This window comes from Onychomys torridus, chromosome 1 (genome assembly GCF_903995425.1).
Source record: "Onychomys torridus chromosome 1, mOncTor1.1, whole genome shotgun sequence".
In the NCBI taxonomy this organism is placed as follows: domain Eukaryota; kingdom Metazoa; phylum Chordata; class Mammalia; order Rodentia; family Cricetidae; genus Onychomys; species Onychomys torridus.
Genome location: NC_050443.1, coordinates 16,667,912 through 16,695,144, shown reverse-complemented (window position 1 = coordinate 16,695,144; position 27,233 = coordinate 16,667,912). Strand labels below are relative to the sequence as shown.

The following is a 27,233-nucleotide window of genomic DNA, read 5'->3' as shown; positions in this document are numbered from 1 at the left end:
CACAACCCTCCACCAGCAAAGACCCAGACACTTAATTTACAAATCTAAACCGCGGAATCATCGCGTCTGCAGACAGAAAATAGGTGGAAGACAGAAAACCCAAACACTCTCCTTCCTCAAGAACGTGTCTGCGGTGGGTCTGGGGAACCCTAAGCATCCTTTGCCAAAAGCCCCCTCAGCACCCAGACAGCTTATAAAGGTTTACCCACCAAATCCCCACTCGTTCCCACCCAGACTCCCCGGGGGGCAGGCTCTGGACTTGAACTTGGTTCTCAGCACAGCACACCGGGGTACGTGCCTACCATCCCCTCCTTTTTACAGGTGAGAAAACAGGCCGGAGCGAGGTTGAGCAACTGCGCCTAGGGCGCCGGGCTCGCAAACGCCATTGTCACCAGGGCCTTTGGAGTTTGTGTTTTCCCGAATGCCCGGGGTTGGGGTGGGGGTTGGGAAGCTGGAAGGAGTTGAGAGGAAGATGTTGCTGGCGCGATAGTGATGGCTGAGAACCCCGAAGTCGAGGCCTCCCGTGGGGCTGAAGGCGGGTGTCTGTCACCCCGGGGCTCCGCAGCTGGGGAGGTGGGACGCCTGGGGACAGCGCAGCCTTACCTGTCCCGGCGCTCACCTGCTGCCTGGCTCCGAGGTGGCAGTGTTCCATGCTTTTCTGGGTCCCCCTTTCTATGCCCCACCCTGAGGGGGGGCGGGAGGGTGGGCGTGGGGTACCAGAGACCGGCCAGACCTGTGGGACCCGGGGCTCGGGCTGTCTGGGGAGCCCGTCACCCGAGGCAGCCGGCTCTTCCGGGGCTGGGACACCTGTGGGCGGCGGGAGCCTGTGTCCTTGCAAGTTCATAAATACTGCAGCGCATCGGTGGCTAAGAGGACCGTGGGGGCAGCTGGTGCGCCTCTGAGGGTGAGCCAGGGTCCCCTCCCCGATTGCGCCCCCACGCCCCAGCTCCCGGCCTTCGGCGGATGGTTCCTCCAGACCCGATGCACCCGCCCAGGTCCCCAGGGCAGGGGGACAGAACCTCAGAACCTCAGTCGGCCAGAGAACTGGGGAGAAAACGGGCTTCAGGCACTTGACGGTTCAGGGCTGGGAGGCAGCTAGGGTGAGGATGGAGCCGGGGAGGAGTGGGCCTGAAGACAGGATTGGATGCTGGAGAGAGGAAAGAGACGAGGTCGCTCCAGGCAGGTGGGGCTAAAGAGCAGTCTGGGAGGAGAGTGGGAGCTATCGGGTCCTGAAGAATAAAGTGAAATCCGATGATGGATGCAAAGAATTCGGGGAAGAGATTGCTAAGGAAGGCTGAGATCGTGGGGATGGAGTTGTCATCCCCTGAAGCTGGGACTGCTACAATTAGCCAGGTGGGACGCTGAGGACGGAGCCCTCAAAGGCATCCCGCCCTCAGCCACCCAGCCCCCTGCCCAAGCCCCTCCCAGAAGCAGGAGCCTGGGCCGGAAGGGTTCAAAACCCAACTGCATCTCATCCTAGCCGTGCCACTGAGTCACCTGGTTGCTCAGTTTCCTATATGTGACAGGGCTGGTGATGACTGTGGCCACCACCTCCCAGGAATGCTGCGGGACCTCCCGGTACTAATCTATGCAAAGTGCTCAGCAGCGAGGTTGGAGACCTCATTAATTATTCTCTCTCACCAGCATCTGCTTCACCACTCCCCTCAGAGACGTTTCAGTCGTTCAGTCTCCCTCCCCCGCGGACACCCTGACCGACGGACAGACGCAGACGGCCCTGCCTGGCATCTCTCCATTCTCCATCCTCTGTGGGACCCACCAACGGAACCTGATCGCATCCCTGCGTTTTACTCTGCCCCCACCAGCCCCCTACCATGAGCCCCTGTTTTGGGCGCTGGCTCTGCTACTGCCTGCTCCTCCTTTTCTCCCTGGCAGTCCAGGGATCCCTGGAGTATCCTCGTGTTACCCCAGAGCAAGTCCATCTGTCCTACCCAGGTAAGTGCCCCTGACTCTCAACCTCATTCTACCTCTCCTTCAGCCCTGGTGTTCTCTGGTGGTGAAGGGCTCAGGAATCTCTGTAGAAACCCAGGCTAGTGATTTGTACTTCTGAGCCTCAGTGATCTGCCTCTGTGAAATGGGATTTCAGCAGGCCTGTGTCCCACTGTGTCGGGAAGGATGAAGCCGTTCTGGAGGATTGTCCTTGCTCACTGCCTCACTGTCTTACCGCAGGAACTGGCATGTTGTCACTGAGTTCAGAAGTCAATTGTGGAAGAAACCAGTAAATGAATGAAGGGGAACTAGATCTCCCTGGCTCCCCTCTTTCTCCATCCCTCCTAGCTGCCCAGGCTGGCCTTGTGTTCCTAAAATTCCTGCCTCTTCTTCTCAAGTGTTTGTTTTATTCTTTTGAGACGGTTTCTCAGACTTGTAGCCCAGGCTAGCCTGAAAGTATCCCTGTGCCTTCTTTCTGTCTTAGGCTCTCAGGACCTGGGATTGAAGGGGTGAGCCATGGTGCCATGCTTTTTTCTTCTCTCTCCTTCCTTCCTTCCTTCCTTCCTTCTTTCTTTCTTTCTTTCTCTCTCTCTCTCTCTTTTCTTTTGGAGACTAGGTCTTAGGGGTTGAACTCAGGGCCTTGTGCATGCTGAACAAGCACGCTACCAAACTGAGCTACCCCCAGAATGTTTTTGTCTTTGTTTTTGTTTTAATCTGGTTTATTAAGACAGGGTCTTGATCTGTACTTGATCAATCCTTCTGCCTCAGCCTCCCAAATATTGGGATTTCAGGCACAGACCACTGCTCCAGGCTGGGGGAGATCTGTTATCAAGAGGTGATGGGAGCTGGAGAGGTTACTCTAAACCCAACACTCAGGAGGTGAGGCACTAGAGACAGGTATTTGAGGCCAGCTTTGGCTAAAGAGCAAATCTGAAGCCAGCCTGGGCTTCATAGACCCTGCCTCAAAAAAAAAAAAATCTATCTATTGGATGTACTAGCTCTCCCCTCTATTCCCAGCACTTGAGAGGTAAAGGCAGGTGGATCTGTTCAAAGCCAGCCTTAACTATATAGTGAGTTCCAGGCTAGCCTGGGCTATGTGAGGCCCTGTCTCAAAACAAAACAAAACAAAAAAGAGGTATGGGGCACATGGGACAGGGCTTGGAGACTCTGGCCCCTCTGTGTGCAAACTGCCTGGGTTCAAATCCCAGATCTGTCACTTAGCTGCTAAGGCACACTTGGGCACTGAGGGCCAGTGGGGAGACAGGAGGTGACCTGGTGGTGGGAGTTATGGGTTGCCAGTTGTTTTCTGTGCAGTCATATGACTGAGCTCTGAGTAGAACAGAGACCCTCTCTTACCCCATTTTGTATTAGAGTGGAGTTATACCACCAGAAGTGACTGCCAACCTTAGGGAACGGACCGGTTCATGCAACGGTTTCCTTACATGTGTGTTGCTTTGTTTTGATTAAAAAAAAAAAAAAAAAAAAAAAAAAAGATAGTGGTTTCAGGACATTTTCATTAGGATTTTTTTTTTTTTTACTACATGTGTTTATTTACTTTGTGTGTATGGATGTGCATATGTGTGTCCCTGCTGTGTGTGTGTGTGTGTGTGTGTGTGTGTGTGTGTGTGTGTGTGTGAGAGGACAACTCTCAGGAGTGGGCTCTCTCCTTCCACCTTGGGAGTCCCAGAATTGAACTCAGGTCACCAGGCTTGGCAGCAAGCACCTCTACCCATTTTCATAGCTTATATCATGGCACCCTCCCCTTTTCTTCTCCCTTCCGTCTCTCTTTCCTCTCTCTCACTGTCCTCTTTCTCCTCAAATAATCTCCCATCTGCTCTCATATGGGCATACACACGTGGGTATGTAATTGGTCAGATTTGGAGTCTTTGTATGAGAAAGAACATGGGCTGTTTGTCCTTCCTCATCCCCATCATCCTCTCTCACCGTCTCCCTTTTAGACTGCTTCCTCTCCCTCGTGGATTAAAATCACACACACACACACACACACACACACACACACACACACACACACACACACTGGATTCTGCATATGAGAGAAACAGTGATCTCTCTCTCTCCCTCTCCTCCCTCCCTCCCTCTCTCTCTCTCTCTCTCTCTCCCTCTCCCCACTGATTGGGATTCATCCCCAACACTGCCAAACACAAAACTCCAAAAGGAAGAAAATAGTAACAAATACCTCCTGTGTAAATGCTATTTTTATTGAATGAGAACTATATTTACCAAAGAAGAGAGTTAATGAAGGATGCTATTGTTTTAACTTTTTTTTTTTTTTTTTTTGGTTGTGGTTTTTCGAGACAGGGTTTCTCTGTGTAGCTTTGGAGCCTTTCCCGGAACTCACTTTGTAGACCAGGCTGGCCTCGAACTCACAGAGATCCGCCTGCCTCTGCCTCCCGAGTGCTGGGATTAAAGGCATGCGCCACCACCGCCCGGCTGTTTTACCTTTGTTTTTTGTTTTGTTTTGTTTTAAACATTATGTTTTATTTATTTATCTCTTAATAAATGGGGGTAGCAGTCAGAGGACAACTCGTAAGAGTCAGTCCTGGAGATCCAATTATCAGGCTTGGTGGCAGGCCCCTTTGCCCACTGAACCATCCCACCAGCCCATATTTTTAAATGATGTAATTTAAAATTTTTTTTTATTGCTGAGTGTGTGTATGTGTATGCCTGTGCAATGATGCATGTGTGGAGGTGGGTGAAGAGAATATTACTGGCTGAATGGTTTCAAATCTCTTTTTAAACCTCCTGGATTTGTTGCTGTGTGTACACAGGTGGGGGTAAGAGGACCCATGGCTTGGTTGGGTTGTCAGCTTGGCGGCAGGTGCCTTTACCCACTGGGCTAGCTCAACAGTCCTTAAATCTCTTTAACGTCAGGCTGAGTAGATGTGGGGTTCTCCTGGATTTACTTCTGGTTCAGTCTGTCTGGATCCACCGCTCTGGCTGCTGTGAGGATGTTCAACCTCACACAGAGGGGCAGAAGCAGGGGGCAAGAACTCGACGCAGCTGGGGATAACTGTGGCTCCTTTCCTTTGGAACTACCCCCAAATGTAACATAGGATGCATTCTTTCTTTCTTTCTTTCTTTCTTTCTTTCTTTCTTTCTTCCTTCCTTCCTTTCTTCCTTTCTTCTTTCTTTCTCTCTCTCTTCCTTCCTTCCTCCCTTCCTTCCTTCTTTCTTTCTTTCTTTTTTTTTTTTTGTCAAAAATTTAAAGCTTTGCCAGGCGGTGGTGGCGCACGCCTTTAATCCCAGTACTCAGGAGGCAGAGGCAGGCGGATCTCAGAGTTTAGGCCAGTCTGGTCTACAGAGTGAGTTCCAGGAACATCACAAAGCTAAGCAGAGAAACTCCGTCTTGAAAAGCAAAAAAACAATGAAACAAAACTTAAAGCTTTTAAATTTGAAGTCATTTGAGACTTATAGAGGAATTCCTGAGGTGGTAAATCTACCTGGACCTGGTTGCACATGTCTGCAATCTCAGTATTCTGAAGGAAGAGGCAGGAGGGTAGTGAGTTCAAGAGCAGCCTGGGCCTTGTCTCAAAAATAATACTATTTAAACTCAGCACTCAGGAGGCAGAGTGAGTTCCAGGACAGCCAGGGGTGCACAGTGAGAGTCTGTCTCTAAAACAAAATGACAATAATAATAATAACAATTATACTAAATGGAGACCCACTGAGGTAGAGTCTGGCTGTAGGTCACACAACCTGGAATAATGTTAATATTAATAGAGTCCACTATCCTTATTTAAAACTTTTATTTTATTTTTTATTTTTTTTTTCAGGTTAGTTCCCCCCCCCCCCCCCAAATTGGGCATATTGTACTTTGGATTCCTTATTTATTTATTTATTTATTTATTTGGTCAGTTAGTTATTTAGTTATTTAGTTAGTTGTTGATGTTGTTTTGAGACAGTCTCTCTATAAGCCCTGGCTGGTCTTCAAGTCACTATGTAGGTCAGGCTGTCCTTTAACTCATAGAAATCCACCTGCCTCTGCCCCACAAGGTGCTGGGCTTTTATGTGTATATTGTTTTGCCCACGTGTGTCTGTGCACCATGTGTGTACCTGCGCAGGTGTAGGCCAGAAGAAGGCATCTTGTGAGCCAACATGTGGGTGCTGGGAACTGAACCCAGGTCTTCTGGAAGAGCAGCCAATGCTCTTAACCAATGAGCCATCTCTCCAGGTCTCTGACATCTTTTTATTGTAGTTGGTTTGTGGATAGGGTATTGTGCAGTTCAGACTTGCCTTGAATTCTCTATTAGCCAAGAGAGATAACATCTTGTGAAACAGTGGTAGGATTATTAAAAATTAAAATTTGAGGGGCTGAAGGAATGGATGGTTCAGTGGTTAAGAGCACTGGCTATTCTTTCAGAGGACCTGGGTTCAGTTCTCAACACCCACAGGGTAGTGCACAAACATCTGTAACTCCAGGTCCAGGGGATCCAGTGCATTCTTCTGACCTGCATGGGTATCAAGCATGCATATGGAACACAGACATACTCGCAGCTAAACACTGATACACACAAAATCAATCTGAAAAAAAAATTGCAATCCCAGCTACTTGGGAGGCTGAGGCGAGAGGAATGCTGAACTCAGAGGCATGAGATCTGTCTAGACTGCAATGAAACTCGTGTAAAAACAAGGAAAGCCAGGCACGGCGACATTGTGAGTTCCAGGACACCCAGGGGTACTGAGTAAGACTCTAAGACTCTAACCATAACAAACCAAAGCAGAGTCAAACTAAACAAAGGCAGGATGGACACTGGCAGATTCTAGTTTAACCACAGACCTCGATCAAACGTCCCTAAGGTCACCACTAATTTTATTACAGGATCTCACCTTGGGTTTAGGGAAGGCGCCGCTTTTGTCTCCTGCTGTGCTGTGTCTGGATCAATAGCCCAGGCTGGCCTCAAAGGGGAAATCCTCCTGCCTCAGTTTCCTGACTGCTACAATTGCAGGGGTGTGTACCCCCACTGAGAACTGGTCAGTTATTTTAATCTCTTTGCTATTGTTTGAAGGTTAGCACTAAGGTTGTATTTGGGGCGAGAAGATTGTAGCTGTGACTTTGTGTTCCTCTCTGCACTGGGGGGTCTGTGGTATAGATAGAGGCCTTATGACTGCCCCGGCTGCTGCTGCTGACCCTGATTTATTGGCTCCTTAAGCAGATGCCTGCTGGGTCTATCCGCTGTAAAGCCTTTATTCTTTCCTTTGTAGCTAATGAATAGCTTGGGGAGAGATTGCTCAAGAAGATGCAGGTCCTGTTTCTCCACAAATTTTCACCCACTGGTTTGTTTTAGCATCCGTCAGTGGCTCCCAGCTGCAGTAATTCTTAGTATTGTGTGTGCCTAATTGGGGCTTTTTAATTTTCTTTTTCCTTCTTTCCATATATACGTTTGTAAAAAATGTTCATTTGTATGAACACAGATGAATCCCATTCTCCCACATGCTAGGCAATGGCTGTACTGTTGAGCCACACCCCAGTCCCTCACTGGGGGATTCTAGGCAGGGCCTCTACCACTGAGCCACACCCCAGCCCCTCACTGGGGGATTCTAGGCAGGGGCTCTACCACTGAGCCACACCCCAGCCCCTCACTGGGGGATTCTAGGCAGATGCTCTACCACTGAGCCACACCCCAGCCCCTCACTGGGGGATTCTAGGCAGGGGCTCTACCACTGAGTCACACCCCAGCCCCTCACTGGGGGATTCTAGGCAGAGGCTCTACCACTAAGCCACACCCCTGCCCCTCACTGGGGGATTCTAGGCAGGGGCTCCACCACAGAGCCACATCCCCAGCCCCTCACTGGGGGATTCTAGGCAGGGGCTCTACCACTAAGCTACACCCCCAGCCCCTCCCTGGGGGATTCTAGGCAGGGGCTGTACCACTGAGCCACACCCCAGCCCTTACTGGGGGATTCTAGGCAGGGGCTCTACCACTGAGTCACACCCCAGCCCCTCACTGGGGGATTCTAGGCAGGGGCTGTACCACTGAGCCACACCCCAGCCCTTACTGGGGGATTCTAGGCAGGGGCTCTACCACTGAGTCACACCCCAGCCCCTCACTGGGGAATTCTAGGCAGGGGCTCTACCACTGAGCCACACCCCAGCCCTTCACTGGGGGATTCTAGGCAGGGGCTCTACCACTGAGCCACACCCCAGCCCTTCACTGGGGGATTCTAGGCAGATGCTCTACCACTGAGCCACACCCCAGCCCCTCACTGGGGGATTCTAGGCAGGGGCTCTACCACTGAGCCACACCCCAGCCCCTCACTGGGGGATTCTAGGCAGAGGCTCTACCACTAAGCCACACCCCTGCCCCTCACTGGGGGATTCTAGGCAGGGGCTCCACCACAGAGCCACATCCCCAGCCCCTCACTGGGGGATTCTAGGCAGGGGCTCTACCACTAAGCTACACCCCCAGCCCCTCCCTGGGGGATTCTAGGCAGGGGCTGTACCACTGAGCCACACCCCAGCCCTTACTGGGGGATTCTAGGCAGGGGCTCTACCACTGAGCCACACCCCAGCCCCTCACTGGGGGATTCTAGGCAGGGGCTGTACCACTGAGCCACACCCCAGCCCCTTACTGGGGGATTCTAGGCAGGTGCTCTACCACTGAGCCACACCCCAGCCCTTACTGGGGGATTCTAGGCAGGGGCTCTACCACTGAGCCACACCCCAGCCCCTCACTGGGGGATTCTAGGCAGGGGCTCTACCACTGAGCCACACCCCAGCCCCTCACTGGGGGATTCTAGGCAGGGGCTCTACCACTGAGCCACACCCCAGCCCCTCACTGGGGGATTCTAGGCAGGGGCTCTACCACTGAGTCACACCCCAGCCCCTCACTGGGGGATTCTAGGCAGGGGCTCTACCACTGAGCCACACCCCAGCCCCTCACTGGGGGATTCTAGACAGGTGTTTGACCACAGAGCCATGATCCCAGCTGTTCGTTTCCATCTAATTGAAATTTCAGTGTTAGGAAGAACTGTTTCTCCCTCCTGCTTACTTCACTCATCTATTTATTCAATGATTTCTTTCCATGCCAGACTTGTGGATATTTTTTTTTTCATTCTCTGGGTGAAAATCTATCACCATCGTTTCGTATTGCTTTTCACAGAGCCCCAGATTTGGTCTCTTGGAATTTGTCTGCACTGTGCTTGGGAGTGGGGGTGTGCTGAAAATGTGAGTCAGAGGGGGACATTTGCTTTGTATGTCTCAAGTTCTGTGCCCCCGTACCTAAAAGAAAATTCCTTCTTCTGCATTAGAGGCGTCATTGACCTGGTGACTGTGCTGATGTGGTCTGTTTTATCATTAGCTTCACCAATCCTTTAGGACGCTGCTTTCCACACGACTTTCTCCCTCCTTCCTTCAGTGTGTTGATAGCATTCACTTTGCAATGTAGCCCCGTGCTATACTTTCCCTCCACATCTGGCTGATTTTAATGTTCTTTTAAGTTTTACTGTATTTATGAGCACGTGCATGTGTGCGTGCCTGTTTGTCTGTATGTGTACCATATGCATACAGTGCTCTTGGAGGCCAGAAAAGGGTGCTGGATCCCCTGAAATCAGCTCACTGATAGTTGTGAGCCATTATGTGGGCGCTAGAAACTGAACCCTGGTCCTCTGCAAGAGCAGCCGGTGCTCTTAACCACTGAGCCATCAGGTTCTTTTAATTTTAGGTGTGTGTGTGTGTGTGTGTGTGTGTGTGTGTGTGTGTGTGTGTGACAGAGAGAGACAGACAGACAGAGACAGAGAGACGGAGAGAGAGAAGAGGAGAGGGTGCATAAACATACTGTGATCCGGGAAGGTAGGCTGGTATAAAAAGATCACCTGGAGAAGTGCCTGCTCCCACTGTTATGCTAATCCCATTGCCCTCCCTCACCCCACCCCCACATGTCCATCTTTTCAGTTCCTGGCATGTCCTTTCTGTATCCCCTTTGTACAAGTGAGCAGCGGCTTTCATAGCTCTATATCCTGAATTTTAGGGCGGCTAACTCTATGATTTGTCTCTGACGCTAACTAGGTAGTCCAGGCTGATCTCAAACTCCTGATCCTCCTGCCTCAGCTTCCCAAGTGGATGGGCTTACAGGTGTGCTCCACCATGACCTGCTAAGTTGACCTGCGCTTTCAAATGACTGGCAGAAGAATCTATGACCTTAATGTTATAGTAGCACTTGGTGTTTTTACTTACTGTGGTTGTACTTGTTTAGAGAGAGCTGGCCTAGAACTCACTATGTGGCCTTGGCTGGCTTTGAACTCATGGAATTACAGGTGTCCTCACCACCCCAGGCTCCATCTTGTTTATTGCTTGCTTGTGTATGAAGGGGGATATACACATTGTGTGGAGATCATTAAACAACGTGTAAGTGCTGATTTCTGTCCTTCCACTATGGGTTCCTGGGCTTGAACTCAAGTCTTTAGGGCATCACAGCCAGTGTTCTGACCAGCTAAGCCATCTCACTGGCCCTCCACTTCATTTATTTATTTTTCTTCTTCTTCTTCTTCTTCTTCTTCTTTTTTTTTTTTTTGGAGACAGGGTTTCTCTCTGTAGTTTTGCGCCTTTCCTGGACCTCGCTCTGTAGACCAGGCTGGCCTCGAACTCACAGAGATCCGCCTGCTTCTGTCTCCCGAGTGCTGGGGTTACAGGTGTGCCACCACTGCCCAGCTCCATGTGGTATTTTTAAAGCCTTGATTTGGTTGTTTGATTTGAGAGTCTGAAGTGCACATTCCTCTTCCGGAGCCCCTGTTAGCCTTGGGAGTTCTTTCATTTTTCTTTAATATATCTGTGTTTGAGTTGTAAAGGGAAGGAAGGGAGGTCCACAATAGATCACATCAAAAAAGGAGAGAGGGGGGAGGGGAGAGGGGAGAGGGGGGAGGGGAGAGAGAGAGAGAGAGGAGAGAGGGAGAGAGCGAGAGGGGGGAGAGAGAGAGAGGGGAGAGGGGAGAGGGGAGAGGGGGAGAGAGAGGGGAGAGAGAGGGGAGAGAGAGGGGAGAGAGGCCATCATTAAAGAACCTGACATGGGATATAAAAAGCCACTGTGGGGTTGGGGATTTAGCTCAGTAGCAGAATGCTTGCCTAGCAAGTGCAAGGCCCTGGGTTTGGTCCTCAGCTCTGGGGCTGGGGCTGGGACCAGGGGTGGGTGGTAAGCCACTGTGTACAGATTTGTTCTATGGACAGGCATGGTGACTCACTCCTATTGTCCCAGCTGAGGCAGGAGGATTACTGCAGGTGCAAGGCTGTTCTGGGCTACATAACAAGTTCCGAGCTAACCTGGGATACAGTATGAGAGCCTGTCCCTCCCGCAGACAGGGTGACTATCACAGCTTCCACCTGCCCTGTAGCTGCCTGTGCCCCCTCCCTGTCCTTTATTACTTAGCTGCCTCCAGATACCTGTCTGGAGCTCTCTAGTGATATTGTGAGTGTGCGATGTCAGCTGCAGGCTGGCATACAGTGATGAAGAATAGGGACATTGACTCAGCCTGTGAACCTCATTGTTATGAGTTCTTTGCCTGAGGTTGTCCTCCTGTTCACTAAAGATGTCTGCCAGGCATTCTCAGGATGCCAAACCAGTCACCTACAAACAAAGGCATAGGGCCACAGTGTTTGCACAGAAGCTCCAGCACCCTGCAGGTCACCTCTCTATGACTCAGTGCTTAGCACGGTGTACTCGAAAGTAACTACTGTGTCACAATGTTTCTTGTTTGTTTTGTCTTGATTTTAATTAGTTTATATGAATCACACATCAGAAGCCTCATAACGACATTTTCTCTTTATTTATTTTGGTTTTTCAAGACAGGGTTTCTCTGTAGCCCTGGCTATCCTGAAACTCAATCATAGACCAGGCTGGCCTTGAACTCACAGAGATCCACTGGCCTCTGCCTCCTGAGTGCCACCACATGCCCATTTTTGTACATGTATATGATGTTTGTATTGTATACATTTTTGTACGTGTATATGATGTTGTAATGCATACATTTTTGTATGTGTATATAATGTATTTGGGTCACATTCACCTACCCCTTACCCTCACTTGTTCTGTCCCCCGCCTCTACTGTCCCCTTCCTCTTCCAACTAGTCTTCCTACTCTCCAGTCGTGTGTGTGTGTGTGTGTGTGTGTGTGTGTGTGTGTGTGTGTGTAGTTAGAGTTTTCCTGCCTGGCCCAGTCAGGACAAATCTCTCTTACCCGCCAGTCCCACAGTCGCTCAGACCCAACCAAGAAAGCACACAGAAACTTACATTGTTTACAAACTGTTTGGCTGTGGCAGGCTTCTGGTTATCTGCTTCTTCTATCTTAAATTAACCCATTTCTGTTAGTCTATACTTTGCCACATGGCTTGTGGCTTACCAGTGTCTTTACATGTTGCTTTTCATGGCGGCGGTAGGCGGTGTCTCTCTCCAACCTCTACTTCCCAGAATTCTCTTCTCTCTTGTCCCGCCTATACTTCCTGCCTGGCCACTGGCCAATCAGAACTTTATTTACACAGAGCGATATACATAGCCCAGCTAGCTCAGTCGGTAGAGCATGAGACTCTTAATCTCAAGGTCGTGGGTTCATGCCCCACGTTGGGCGCCAGATATTGGTGAAATTATTAAGGCCACTCCACATAGTTAAAAGGGAGGTTTATTTTGTGGGCTAACTTACAAATGAAGGGGTAGGTTGCAGGGTCTGGCAAAGGTATAGCGTAGTCTGGTGGTGTTCTCTGGAGAACTCTGCTCGGTCTACCTCCAGCGTCCAGGGTCCGGGAACCAAGCAGGAGCCCTCTTCCCGATCCTTGGTCTTCCGCTTCCTCCTCCGCCCTGCCTTGTGGGCGTGACCATTACCGAAGCCTCAATGGGGGTTGGAACTTCCAGGCCAATGCTGGGATGGCTATCCACTACGTGTGTGTGTGTGTGTGTGTGTGTGTGTGTGTGTGTGTGTGTGTGTCTGACCCTGTGAGTTTCCTCATGGTTGCTTACAGAGCATGGGTGAATGGTTATTTACAGGAGCATGAGCTACACAAAGCAGAACACAGATCCTTAGGGAAGAGCAGGGCTGGTGTGTTCCTCCCTCCTCCATGTTTGAATTTTTTTTAACAGAGCCTTGCTATAAAACTTAGGTTAGCTCAGAATTTGTTATGTAGTCCAGGCTGGCCAAGAAATTCCAATCCTCCTGCCTCAGTCACCGGATGCTGGCTATATGATGCTGAGGATGGGAACCAGGGCTTTGTGCTCACTGGGCAGGCACTCTACACACTGAGCCACATCCCAGCCCCTCTCCCAAAAGTTTATTTTTATTATTTTATGTGTATGGGTGCTGTGGCTGCATGTATATCTGTGAATCATTTCAGGTCAGGTGCCATCCGAGACCAGAAGAGGACATCAGATCCTGGCAACTGGAGTTACAGACACTGTGTGCTGCCTTGTGGGTGCTGGGAATTGAACCCAGGTCCTTTGGAAGAGCAACCAGTACTCTAACCACTGAGCAATCTCTCCACCCTCCCCAAATATTTTTATAAATTCATTTATTATTTTGTTCATGTGGGGGGTAGGCACACCCGTGCCACAACACACATGTGGAGGTCAAAGACCTGTTTTTTTCCGGTTTTTTGTTTTGTTTTGTTTTGTTTAAGACAAAGTCTTAGTATGTAGCCCTGGATGGCTTGTAGTTCACTATGTAGACCAGGCTGGCATCAACCCACAGAAATATGTCTTCCTCTCTTAGGGTTAAAAACTGCCTAGCTCTGAGGACAACTTTTAAAAGCCATGTGGGTCTTGGGACTGGAACTCAGGTCACAAAGATTGAGCCGTTTTGACCACCCTTTTCTCTCCAGAGTATTTTTAACCCACAGTTGATTGAATTCCAGGACCTGTAACCCAGTATGCAGCTTGCTATTGTGTTTGTATGCATCTATGCTTCCTCACAACCTTGAAGTGTAGATAGCCCTATTCCGTTTCACATATGGGGAAACTGAGGCTCAGGGAGGTGAAGCCACTCTTAAGGGAAGCCCAGCTTGGAAATAGCAGAGGGCGGGAACTGAACAGTTGCTGCTAAGTGCCGCCCCCTCCCACTCCCCACCCCAACCCTCCCAAACCCTACCCCCCACTTCTGCCCCCACCCCCGCCACTTCCTGCTTGATAGCCTTTCCCAGGCCCTGGTCTGATTCCTCTCTCCCCAGGTGAGCCAGGCTCCATGACAGTGACCTGGACCACGTGGGCTCCAGCCCGGTCCGAGGTCCAGTTTGGCATGCAGCTGTCTGGGCCCCTCCCATTCCGTGCCCACGGCACCGCCAGCACCTTCGTGGATGGGGGATTTCTACGACGCAAGCTGTACATGCACCGCGTGACGCTGCGGAAGCTGGTGCCCGGGGCCCAGTATGGTGAGAGGGTTGGCAGTGGGCAAGGGGGAGGTATGTTCCAGCCCTGCCACTGAAGCTGGGCTGGCAGCTCACCTGCCAGATGTGAGACCCCGGGAGACGAGATTAGGTGTGACAACACAGGCCTGTCATCTTAGCACTTGGAAGGAGGCAGGAAGATCCGAAATTCCAGGTCATCCTGGGCTACATAGATAGTTGGAGACTAACCTGGGCTACCTGAGATGTTGTTGCTGATAATAATAGTGATGATGATGATGATGATGATGATGATGAGTTTAGATGCTTTCCTCCCTCTCCAGCCGCGTGAGGGGCCTGTTGGAAGGTCCTGGTCCCTGCCTCCCCAGCTGACAGAGGCCTGTTTTTTTTTCCCTTCAGTTTACCGTTGTGGCAGCTCTCAAGGCTGGAGCCGACGGTTTCGCTTCAGGGCCTTGAAGAACGGGGTCCACTGGAGCCCCCGCCTGGCTGTGTTTGGGGACATGGGGGCTGACAACCCGAAGGCCCTGCCCAGGCTGCGGAGGGACACCCAGCAGGGCATGTTTGACGCGGTGCTCCATGTGGGTGAGGCACCGGCGAGGGTGCGCCTGGAGGCTGGCAGACCGGGTGCCCATAAGTCCAGTTCTGGGCTGGGCTGGGTGGGAAGGGGTGGCTCTGAAGGAACGTGGTTGGGGGGCTGAGGGTGGGAGCTGAAGCTGACCCCAGATATATGAGGTCTGAGGTTAAGATCTCAGCTCTGGACCCTATAATTCCAGCACTGATTTCCTATTTTTTGTTCTTATTGTTATTAGGCTCATTCAGAATACACAGAAATGTTATTATAAATTAAAATGGCTGGCCACAGTAGCACATGTCTGTAATCCCAGCAGTGGAGACGCTGAGGCAGGAGGGTTGCCCAGAATTCAAATCCATCCTGAACAGTTTAAGTGAGATCTTTGTTTAAAAAAAAAGAAGGGCTGGCCGGGCGGTGGTGGTGCACGCCTGGATCTCTGTGAGTTCGAGGCCAGCCTGGTCTACAGAGCTAGTAGTCCAGGACAGGATCCAAAGCTACAGAGAAACCCTGTCTTTTTTTTTTTTTTTTTTCTCTTTTTCCCTTGTCAGAGCTGAGGACCGAACCCAGGGCTTTGCACTTGCTAGGCAAGCGCTCTACCACTGAGCTAAATCCCCAACCCCGAGAAACCCTGTCTTGAAAAACCAACAAAACAAAACAAAAACAAAAAAAAAAAAAAACAAGGGCTGGGGTGTGGCTCAGTGGTAGAGCCCCTGCCTAGAATCTCCCAGTGATGGGCTGGGGGTGTGGCTCAGTGGTAGAGCCCCTGCCTAGAATCCCCCAGTGAGGGGCTGGGGTGTGACTCAGTGATAGAGTCCCTGCCTATAATCCCCCAGTGAGGGGTTGGGGTGTGACTCAGTGGTAGAGCCCCTGCCTAGAATCCCCCAGTGAGGGGCTGGGGTGTGACTCAGTGGTGGAGCCCCTGCCTAGAATCCCCCAGTGAGGGGCTGGGGTGTGGCTCAGTGGTAGAGCCCCTGCCTAGAATCCCCCAGTGAGGGGCTGGGGCTGTAGAGCACTTGCCTAGCGTCCAGAAGATCCTGTGGTCAATCTCTAGCAATAATAAAGAAACAGTTTGCTTGGTAAAATCAGCATCAAACCAGACCCACCTGTGTTATGGGAGCAAACCAGACAGAGAGCTGGGCTGCTGTGTCAGCTCATATTTGAGAAGGTCTGAGGTAGGGATCAAGACCTGGGCCCCACTCTCTCCCATTCCCTGCTACCCTCAGGAGACTTCGCCTACAACATGGACCAGGACAATGCTCGCGTTGGGGACAGATTCATGCGGCTCATTGAACCTGTGGCAGCCAGTGTGCCATACATGACATGTCCTGGGAACCATGAACAGCGCTAGTGAGTGTGGCAGGCTGCAGCGGTGGGCAAAAGCCAGATCAGCGACGCCTGTGTCCTTGTTAGGGTCTCGCTCAAGTGCCTCATCTGTGGTAGAAAAAGAAGAGATTGAGGGTGGGCTGGGAACCATACTCTGGCCTCAAAGTCGAGAGCTAGGGTTAGAGGCTGTTGAATCCAGGTCCTTACCCCTTGCTCTTTATAATTTCTTCCCCCCCAGCAATTTCTCCAACTACAAGGCCCGCTTTAGTATGCCAGGGGACAATGAAGGCTTGTGGTACAGGTAAACGGAGGGTGGGACTGACCCCCTGAGGGATGGGTCATGCAGACTTCCCATCCCTGACCCTTGCCTTTTGACCCCTGTAGCTGGGACCTGGGTCCTGCCCATATCATCTCGTTCTCCACTGAGGTGTATTTCTTTCTCCACTATGGCCGCCACCTGGTGGAGAGGCAGTTCCGTTGGCTGGAGAACGACCTTCAGGTAGGCCCGAGTGCAGCCCCTCCGGCCTCTCAGGCCCTATCGCTGCCCCTCACTCTGGTCTTTGTCCTCTAGAAAGCCAATAAGAATCGGGTGGCGCGGCCATGGATCATCACGATGGGTCATCGGCCCATGTACTGTTCCAATGCGGATCTGGATGACTGCACGAGGCACGAAAGCAGGGTGAGACCCCTTCCCTGGGCGGCAGTGAGACTTGGTGGAGGACGGGCCTCCTCACCTCCCGCTCATCCCAACAGGTCCGAAAAGGCCTCCACGGCAAGCTGTTTGGGCTAGAGGACCTTTTCCACAAATATGGTGAGTGATCCTGGGGAGTCCCCACCCCATCTCCCCCCACCCAGGAGGCTGATGGCACTGTTTCCGCCTTAGGTGTGGATCTGGAGTTCTGGGCTCATGAACACTCCTATGAACGGCTATGGCCTATTTACAACTACCAGGTGAGGCCCAAGGAGGACTCAGGACCCTCCCCAGGGCCTGACCAGCTGTGACCCACCACCCACTTTGTCCTTTCCTCCAGGTGTTTAATGGCAGCCTGGAAAAGCCCTATACCAATCCCCGAGGCCCAGTTCACATCATCACAGGATCTGCGGTGAGCAGGTGGGAAGGGACTGGTTTAGACTCGTTTAGACGTGATGATGGCGACCGCCGCTGCGCTCTGAACTGGGAGACTAGGTGCTGCTGATGGTATGTTCATCAGACAGACAGGAACATGGAGGCTAGGATAGGAAACACAGCGGGTCACAGATAGGTGAAGCACAGTGGTTGAAATCCCTGTGTGGTGGTGCAAGCCTGTAACTCTGGCATTCCGGAGGCTGGAAGCCTGAGGACTGCTCTGAGTTCAAGGCATATATAGTGAATTCCAGACCAGTCTGGGCTACAGTATCTCAAAAGACAAAACAGGACCAGAGCGAGTAATGGTACTCACTGCCAAACCTGATTACCTGAGTTCAATTCCCAGGGTCCATCATGTGGAAAGAGAATATAACACACACACACACACACACACACATACACACACACACACACACACACACACTTGCTGAATAAATGTAATTTAAATAATAATAATAATAATAATAATAATAATAATAATAATAATAAGCAAACAAATGCACAAAACAAAGCCAGCCATCATGGGGCAGCCTGTACTCTTAGCACATGAGAAGTGGAAGCAGGAGGATCAGGAGTTTGGGTCATCCTTGGCTACACAGCAGCTTTGAGGCCAGCATGGACTTACAAGAGACCTGAGAAGACAATGGGTTGGAGAGAGGCTCAGTGGTTTATTGGTGAAATTATGAAGGCCACTCCACGTAGTTAAAAGGGAGATTTATTTTGTGGGGTAACTTACAATTGAAGGGATAGGTTGTAGGGTCTGGCAAAGGTATGGTGCAGTCCGGCGGTGTTCTCTGGAGAACTCTGCTTGGTCTACCTCCTGTGTCCAGGGTCCCGGAACCAAGAGAGCCCTCTCCTCTTGATCCTGGGTCTTCAGTGTCCTCTCAGCCCCGCCTTGTGGGCGTGACCATTACCGAAGCCTCAAGGGGGGTTGGAACTTCCAGGCCAAGGCTGGGGGAATGGCTACCCACTACATCTCCCCCTTTTGTCTAAATAAGAAGGTTCTAACCTAATACAAGACTATATACAAAGAAATGATTATCAAATATTGTCCAGGAGTGTCTGCTGTTCTTACAGAGGACCAGAGTTTAGTTCCCAGCACCCAGTCAGGCAGCTGTGAGCTGACTGAGACATATAAACACGAGAAACAGACGAACAAACAACTGCATCTAGGGGTTCATTAACTTTGCTTTTTTTCTCCTAAGACACTGTCTCTCCATGTAGCCCAAGCTAGCCTCAGGCCTGGCCCTGGTTTTTATTTTAATTCACTAATTTATCTTGAGACCAGCTCATAGAGTCTAGGCTGGTCTCAAACTTGATATCTAGTTATTATATAGTTCAAATTGACCTTGAACTTTTAAAAATTAATATTTTATTCATTTACTATCCTATTTTACATGTATGGGTGTTTTGCCTGCATGTATGTATGCACACCATGTGCATGCAATGCCTGAGGAGACCGAAAGAGGGTGTCATATCTCTAGAACTGGAGTTACAGATGGTTGTGAGCTGCCATGTGGGTGCTAGGAACCAAAAACCCAGGTCCTCTGTAAGAGCAGCCTCTTAACCTCTCCAGCCCCTGACCTTGGATTTCAGATGCTTCTCTCTCCACTTCTGAGGTGCTGGGATTACAAGGCACACACCGACATGCCAGGTTTTGTGTTGTGCTGGGGATTGAATTTAGAGCACTGTGCATGCTAGGCAAGCATTCTTTCAGCTGAGCTACAACCCCATCCCAGCTAATTTGTTTTTGTCTTTTTCTTGTTATTGTTTCTATTTATTTATTTATTTATTTATTTATTTATTTATTTATTTAGTGTGTGTGTGTGTGTGTGTGTGTGTGTGTGTGTATGTACGTGTAGAGGTGCAGAGGTTGCATGTGGAAGTGAGAGACAACGTGCTAGAGTGGTTCTTTCCATGTGGCTTCTGGAGACCAAACTCAGGTTGCTAGGTTTGGTGGCAAGTGCCTTTATCTGCCAAGCCACCTTACCAGCTCCCAGTTTATTTTATTTTATTGTTTGTTTGTTTTGTTTTTCAAGACAGGATTTCTCTGTGTAGCCCTGACTGTCCTGGAACTCACTCTGCAGACCAAGCTGGCCTCGAACTCACAGAGATCCGCCTGCCTCTGCCTCCCGAGTGCTGGGATTACAGGCGTGCGCCACCACTGCCCGGCCCCAGTTTAGTTTTGAGACAGGGTCTCATTCTATAATCCAGGCTGGTTTAGACCTGACTATGTAGATCAAATTGGCCTTGGACTTTGGGATCCTCCTGTCTTAACCCCCAAGTGCTGGGACTGAAGGTTTGTGGCCAAGTCATAACTGACATGCTCTTGGAGGCCACTGAGTCCTGGCCTGAAGTGTTTCCTGCTACCCTATGTCCAAAACTATCTGACTGTCTGTCTTCCACAGGGCTGTGAAGAGTTGCTGACTCCCTTTGTTATAAAACCCAGACCCTGGAGCGCCGTGCGTGTGAAGGAGTATGGGTACACGAGAATGCACATCCTTAATGGCACCCACATGCACATCCAGCAGGTGTCTGAGGACCAGGTCTGTCAGGCATGGGTTACAAACTGCACAGCCTGGCCCAGGGGATGCAGGAGCTGAGTGGTTAAAACCTTGGGCTCAAAAGTAAATCAAGTTGGTCATGATGGCACACTCCTTTTATCCCAGGACTTGAGAGGTAGAGGCAGGCAGATCTCTGAGTTCAAGGCCAGCCTGGTCTACAAAGCAAGTTCCAAGACAGCCAGGGATACACAGAGAAACCCTGTCAAGAGAACTAATAAACAAAAAAAGTAATCAATACACTGGGTATGGTGAGGCATGACTATAATCCTACCCCTTGAGAGACTGAGACAGAGGAATTAGGGGGTCATGGCTCAGTGGTAGAGCCCCTGCCTAGAATCCCCCAGTGAGGGGCTGGGGTGTGGCTCAGTGGTAGAGCCCCTGCCTAGATTCCCCCAGTGAGGGGCTGGGGTGTGGCTCAGTGGTGGAGCCCCTGCCTAGAATCCCCCAGTGAGGGGCTGGGGTGTGGCTCAGTGGTAGAGCCCCTGCCTAGAGTCCCCCAGTGAGGGGCTGGGATGTGGCTCAGTGGTAGAGCCCCTGCTTAACATGTGAGAAGCCCTAGGTTCAATCCTCAGCTCTGAAAAGAACAATAAAACACAAAATGAAATAAAAAATATAAACAGTTGGGAAGTTGAGGCAATAGGACCTAGATTTCAAGGCCAGTTGGGCTACATAGGGTGACCATGAGCCCAAAAGAGAAAAAAAATGTACACTGAAATTGGAAGCCTGGGTTCACATCCTGCCACGCTTCCTACCAGCTGTGAGACCGTGAATAACCTCTCTGACCCCTGTGGTCTTCAGTATTCATGTCTGTGAAATGGGGTCGACCACAGCTTCTGGTTCACATAAAGTGCCGAGAACAACCTGGCAGTGGGAAGTCAGACAGGGTTAGTCACTTTGAAGTAGAGTGGCTGATGGGAGTGAGGAGGATGCATGTGTGGTGGGCCAGAATAGTGACAGTCATGTAGGCATGTGTGGAAGCTACAGGGCAGCCTTAAGCATCTTCCAATATCTCTGTCTTTTTAAAATAAGTTTTAATTGTTTTTATTTTATGTGTTTGGGTGCTTTGCCTGAGTATATGTCTGTGTACCTCTTGGCTTCAGTACCCAAGAAGGCCAGAAGAGGGCATCAGATGCCCTGAAACTGGAGTTACAGTTTATTTATTTTTTTATGGTTTATTTGCATTGGTAGTTTGTCTATATGAGTGTCTGTGTAAGGGTGTTGGATCTCCTGGAACTGGAGTTACAGACAGTTGTGAGCTGCCATGTGGGTGCCGGGAATTGAACCCAGGTCCTTTGGAAGATGTCAGTGCTCTTAACCACTGAGCCATCCCTCTAGCCCCAAACTTTTTCTTGTTTGACATGGGGTCTTTCACTGAACTTGCATGCCTTAGTTAAGGTTTTATTGCTATGAAGGGACACCATGACCACAGCAACTCTTATAAAAGAAAACATTTAATTGGAGCTGGCTCACAGAGCAGAGGTTTAGTCCATTATCGTAATGGTGGCATGCAGATAGACATGGTGCTGGAGAAGGAGCTGAGAGTCCTACATGTTGATTCACAGGCAGCAGGAAGAGAATGTCACACCTGGCTGGTTTGAGCATCTGAGAACTCAAAGCCCATCCTCTAGTGACATGCTTCCTCCAGCAAGGCCACACCTACTCCAGCAAGGCCATGAATCCTAATAGTGCCTCTCCCTATGAGCCTATGAGGGCCATTTTCTTTCAAACCACATCAGAGCTTACCGTTTTTAGCTAGAGCAGCTGGACATAAGACTCTGTGAGCTACCAGTCTCCATACCCTTCCCCACAGTGCTGGGTTACAAGCTGGTATTGTTGAGTCTGCCTTTAAAAATATTAAAAGATATCTTTTATTTTTTATTATGTATATGTGTGTGTGCATGGGCACACACATGCACTGCATGGGTGAAGATGCCTGTGGAGGTTATAGAGGGCATCAGACTTCCTGGAGAAGAGTTACAGGCAGTTATAGCTGCTAGGAACCGAACCTGGGTCCTGTGTAAGAGTGGTAAGGGTTCATTATTACTGAGCCATCTCTCCAGCCCCAGGTCTGTTCCTTTTAGTGTGTGTGTGTGGACTTGCTTCCTGACTTTTGGCCAGGCAGCTTTGTGTGACCCAAGACAAGTCATGGCTCCTGTCTGCCTTGGAGCCCTCCAGGATCTGGAAATGGGGATAATGATGAAGCCCCCTGGCTGGGTGTGGTAGCATGTGCCTGTGATCCCAGCATTCAGGAAGGACACAGGAGGACTGAGTTCAGGGCCAGCCTGGGCTTCATAGACCTTATTTTCAAAGATGTAATGGTAGTGCTACTTCTTTGAAGGGTGTTTTGGGGACACAAGTGCATATTCAACAGGCAGAATGCAGTGTATATAAGGGCTGCTGGCTTAATAATGCTCAGTGTTTTGTTTGAACTGTTCTTGTGTTTTCTATGTTTGTATGCTTGAGAAAAGTCTTACACTGTAGCCCAGGTTGGCCTGGAATTCACTGTGTAGCTCAGGCTGACCCTGCACTAGTGGTTTTCTTGTCTCTTCCCTAGTGCTGGGTTTACAGGTGTGAGCCACCAGGCCCCACTCTAAGTGTGTCCTGGAACTCACTGGGTCCTGTCATCAGCCCGGGCGTCGTGTCTCCATTGGTAGGGCAGGACAGCTGGCCACAGTGAGCAGGGCTGGGGTTGGACCAGGGTCCTGGGCTGCAGCTGACTGTGGCTGGCGCTCTGGCCACTGCCAGCCTGGTGTTTTCAGTCCAGGCTGCAGGGGAGCTCCGAAGGGACCTAGACAGGTGGGGCCTTTTTCAGAGAGGATGTCGCACCCCTCCCTGGCCCAGGAACTCTGATAAAGCCCCATTGTGCAGTTTTCCAGGTCCCAGGTTCAGTTTCACCACTCCCTAGGACAGATGCCAAGGCTTAGCCCTCTTGTCTGTCCCGCAGTTAGCAGTCAGATTGGTCAGGGGAAGAAACAGGATACCGAAGACTTGTCCACACACTCACCCCCAGCTAGGGACCCCTCCTGAAGGCGGCCTTGTTCTTTTCTTGAGGGACCCCTCCCTCCTTACTGCCCCCAGGTCCCCACAGCCTGCCTTTCTTCCCTACAAATCTCCACAGTAGCCCATTCAGAGATGGCTTATTTCAACTGCTTGTCCACATACAGCATTTGTGATTATACTACCTGTGTGTGTGTGTGTGTGTGTGTGTGTGTGTGTGTGTGTGTGTGTGTGTGTGTACACGGATGTTGCTAGGAATTAAAGATAAGGCCTATGTGCATGGGAGACAGGAACTCACCACTGAGCCACACCTCAGCCCGTCACTGGGGGATTCTAGGTAAGGACTTCACCCCAGAGCCACACCCCAGCCTAATTCTACTACTCTGTGTATTCTGTGCAGAGATCAAAGCAGGACCTTGGGTGTCTGCCTGTATTGAGCTCTGCCCTCCTGCCTTAAGACAGGGTCTCTCCCAGGATAGAAGCTAACCTTGTCTGTCAGAAGGCTCCCAGGAGCCTCCTGTCTCCACCCATGAGGTTATAGGTATACGCAGCCAGGACTTGAGTCCTCATGCTTACAGAATATGTTCTTTTCCCATTGAGCTAGTTGTGCGCGTGCACATACAGTGTGTGCACATCGAGGCCAGAAGAGGATGCCCGGTTGAACTCCTCTATTGCTCTCCAATTCTCTTGAGGCAGGGTCTCTCCCTGAACCTGAGGCTCCAGCCTCAGCTAATCTGGCCACCAGCAACACCTGTATTTCCTTGGAAATGGATTAGAGGCACACACAGGATAATGGCCCTTTTACTGGATGCTGAGACCCCAAATCCAGTCCTCACAATTAAGGAGCAAATGTTACTAACCACTGAGCCATCTGTCTAGTTCCATGCCTGGTTTTTATATGGGTGCTGGGATCTGAACTCAGGTCCTCATGCTTCTATGGCAAGACCTTTACCCACTGAGCAACTGCTCCCCAGATCCTCACAGTGGTTTTAAGATCACAACGAGCCGGGTGTGGTGGTGTACTTTCGAGGCAGGAGGATCAGAATTTAAGAAGTTCAAGACCAGCGTGGGCTTTCATAGCCATTGCCTCAAAAAGAAAAGAACAAAACACCAAAATAAAGTAAAAATTAGAGTTTAGTAGGCACTGCTGTGTTCTGGGCACGGGATTAGACTGTCTTGTATATATTTTTTTTTTACCTCCACAGTGAATCCCACAGGGACAGGATTCTTCCATCCACAGAAGAAGGAACCTAACCTGAGAGAGGGAAAGCACTTTTCCAGGGTCACAGAGTTCCAGACAGCAGAGCTACAATCTGACTCACAGAGCACATTTTCAGCACCATCGTTTACCAAGTAGTGCACTTACTGTGTGCAGGCTCCGATCCCCTTGTCTCTTGTGTCATAGTGGCCCTGCAGCTATCTATCTTAGAGTTCCCTTGTTTCTAAATCACACGACAGCTGAGCAAAGAGACGTGCTCAGGGCAGCATGGACACTGGATACTCTGGAGTACAGGCTCCTGGTGACGTCATCCAGATGCGCCAGGCATGTGGCTCAATTCATAGAGAGATTGCTTAGCAAACATGATGTCCCAGGTTTGATCCTCAGCACCACATCAATGGTGGCTCATACCTGTAAGTCCAGTGCCTAAGAGAGTGGAGTGGAGGGGATATTCAAAGTCATTCTTGGTTACATGTTACATGAAATCCTATCTCAAAACCAATTAAACAAACAAATAAACAAACAAACAGCCCATCCCTTAGAGATAGCACATCACTGCTGCCTCAAATGGGAGGCGAAAACAGTGTGTTCTTACGCAGCCCAGGCTGACCTGGGACAGATCCTCCTGCCTCTGCCTCCCAAGTGCTGGCATTACCAGTGTGTACCACACCACACTCCTGGCTTCGTCTTGACTTTTCAAATCAGAGAGATGTAGGAACTGTCATCTAAAGTCATCCAGCCTTAGAGGTGGCAGTGGGATTTGGCCCCATGGGCCCTGCAGGTTTCCCTTCCTCACTGCTTCCTGTTTCTGATCTTCACAGGACGGGAAGATTGTGGACGACCTCTGGATAGTTAGACCTTTGCTTGGCCGGATGATGTACCACTAAGACTGGGGCTTCCCTCATGAAGACACTGCTGCTGTGACCAGGCAGTACCCTAGCCTGGGTGGGGAGTCAGGGCAGGACCCCACTCCCCCGTCATCCAGAAGCCTGTCGGTGAAGCCTTGAGCAAGGCCAGACAGCTCTTGCCTCCTGGAGAGGTCGGAGCCCAGACTGCTCGGAGAGGGAGGGAAGGTATGTGGGTACCAGCAGGGCTGCCTTGCCAACACAGCCCCACCCTCCTACATAGCTCTGACAGGGCAGAGGACCCATGTGCCTCAGAATAAAGAGGCTTACACCCGTGGCTCCCTGGACTCAAACTTCCACTGGGCTGTCTCTCTGCTTGCCCTCCCCTGGAGCGTGTCCTGTGCTGGGATCAGCAAGGTGGGCACAGCCCTCATGAAGGAGTCGCCAGCAGGGTTACACTAGTTCTGTCTTCGCTTGCATCTGGTCCCTGGCTTGACCCATGATGTACTTGTGCCTCAGTTTCCCAGCCAGTACTGTCTTCTCCAGGCAGAGAGGATAGGGTAACACTGTTGCCTCCCCCAAAGCACTTCTGCCAAGACTCAGGAGCACACAGATCTGCTATATTCTCCCCTTGATGTCCCTCCTCCCCCCCCTCCTCCTCCTCCTCTTCTTTCTCTCCTCCTCCTCTTCTTCTTCCTCTCTTCCTCCTCCTCCTCTTCTTCCTCCTTTCACAGATCCTGCCAAGATTTACTGAGCATCTCTCACAGGCCAGGAAAGCTGCAGGACGCACATGGAAGCAGGGACTTAAATAACAGACAGCTTACACGGGATAGGTGCTGGGCTGGGGGAAGGAACAGTGTCCGCTGGCAGGGAGAGGGGCGACATTTGGACTAACGCTGATGATAGGGGACACAGGGGAGGCAGGAAGGACATCCCAGAGATGCAGCCAGTGCACAGGCCCTGAGGCAGATCAGTACCCCCTGGGCTGAGGAGGCTGCTGTGGCTATCACCCGACAGTGAGGGAGAGAGGGAGGAGGACAGAGCAGTGACAGATTGCGTGGACTGTGTAAGCCACAGTGAGGACTTTGGCTGGAGCGTGGGATGGCCTAGGCTGACCTCAGCAGATCCCTGCCCTGTGGCTCACCTCATAGCTATTCTTCCATTGTGCTGAGCAGTTCATTTTTCAGTCTCTTCAGGTCTTAGCCTCAGTTGCCCGTCACTCCATCAAAGGCTCATAGAACACATCAAGTATTTTACCTCTCCCTTTGCAAGAGTGAGGAACTCACTGTCTGAGCTTTCTGAGTTCACTCTCTAAAGTGCCTCCAGGTTGAAAGCCCTGCACCCCCAGTGTGCTTTTAGACAGGTCCTCATGCAGTCCAGGCTGGCCCTCAACTCCCTATGTATCTGAAAATGATCTTGAACTTCTGATCCTCCTGCCTCCACATCTCAAATGCTAGAATTCTAGGTGTGCACTACCATGCCTGGCTCAGCACTCACTCTGTAGCCCAGGCTGGCCTTGAACTCACAGAGATCCTGCCTAGCTCTATCTCCCGAGTGCTGGGATTAAAGGTGTGCGCCACCACCGGTGTTGACATCTTTTCTACCTCAGGTTTCGTCCTGATTGTCCCTTCCTCATAGCTCTCCCTGGTGAGGCCCCTTGAGGCCAGGTCTCTGGGCTCCACAATTACATCAGTCCCCAATGCCTTCACTGTCTACCTCAATCATGAGTCTGTCTCCTTCCCGGGCTCGGGACTCTGCAATGGTGACCAGTGCCTTTCGTTTACATTTGTGGACTGAGGTCCTTGGCATCCTCTTCCCAGCCTATTCCAGGTCATTGCTGTCCTAGGATGGGCATCTCTCAGTTTCCTATTGGACTGTCAATGCTAAGAAGGACAGGCCGGTGTGGCCCAGCACGACAGAGGCCTTAGGAAAGATATCACATGCCACACTCTGACCCGGCTGGCCATGTTGGGGACAGCGATGAATCAGACGAGAACCAGGTCACCCAGCCCGAATGATACATAAGCAGAGAATGCTGACCAGTGAGGGCCTGTCGTGAAGGGCCAAGGCTGTGGAGACACAAAGCTGCCGAGCTACCTCAGGACACCACTGTGGACTGGACTGAGGGTCTCATGGAATGGGCATGTTCTCGGCCTGGCTGTGGATGTGTCTGGCAGGGGCAGTCCACACCACAGAGGCTAAGGCCTGTAGCCAGGCAGCGCGAGGGGCCAAGCCTAGCTGTGCCACTTCCTGTGTGGTGACTGCAAGGCCTCTGTGAACTTCTGGTCTCCCTCTACATGCAGAGGGA

General features: G+C 50.8%; 1 protein-coding gene and 1 non-coding gene across 2 annotated transcripts; both read left to right on the top strand.

Moving 5' to 3' along the window:
- The first annotated feature begins 1,701 nt into the window (after positions 1 to 1,701).
- Acp7 (acid phosphatase 7, tartrate resistant (putative)) lies at positions 1,702 to 25,557 on the top strand. The gene is made up of 12 exons (XM_036175970.1): positions 1,702 to 1,953; positions 14,107 to 14,307; positions 14,680 to 14,862; positions 16,075 to 16,198; positions 16,413 to 16,475; positions 16,559 to 16,673; positions 16,746 to 16,853; positions 16,928 to 16,985; positions 17,058 to 17,125; positions 17,206 to 17,277; positions 19,709 to 19,846; positions 24,902 to 25,557. The coding sequence occupies exons 1-12, from the start codon at positions 1,833 to 1,835 to the stop codon at positions 24,965 to 24,967; spliced, it is 1,317 nt and encodes a 438-aa protein (XP_036031863.1). The 5' UTR covers positions 1,702 to 1,832; the 3' UTR covers positions 24,968 to 25,557.
- On the top strand, positions 12,449 to 12,521 carry Trnak-cuu. Its single transcript has one exon. It is a non-coding gene; the product is annotated as a tRNA-Lys (tRNA).
- Positions 25,558 to 27,233: the final 1,676 nt, after the last annotated feature.

What these genes read in the sequence shown, in the direction of transcription:
- Acp7 (XM_036175970.1), top strand. Translation starts at nt 1,833, where the DNA reads ATGAGCCCCTGTTTTGGGCGCTGGCTCTGCTACTGCCTGCTCCTCCTT. An exon ending in AGTCCATCTGTCCTACCCAG is followed by an intron (nt 1,954 to 14,106) that starts GTAAGTGCCCCT and finishes CTCTCTCCCCAG; the next exon opens with GTGAGCCAGGCTCCATGACA. An exon ending in ACATCATCACAGGATCTGCG is followed by an intron (nt 17,278 to 19,708) that starts GTGAGCAGGTGG and finishes TGTCTTCCACAG; the next exon opens with GGCTGTGAAGAGTTGCTGAC.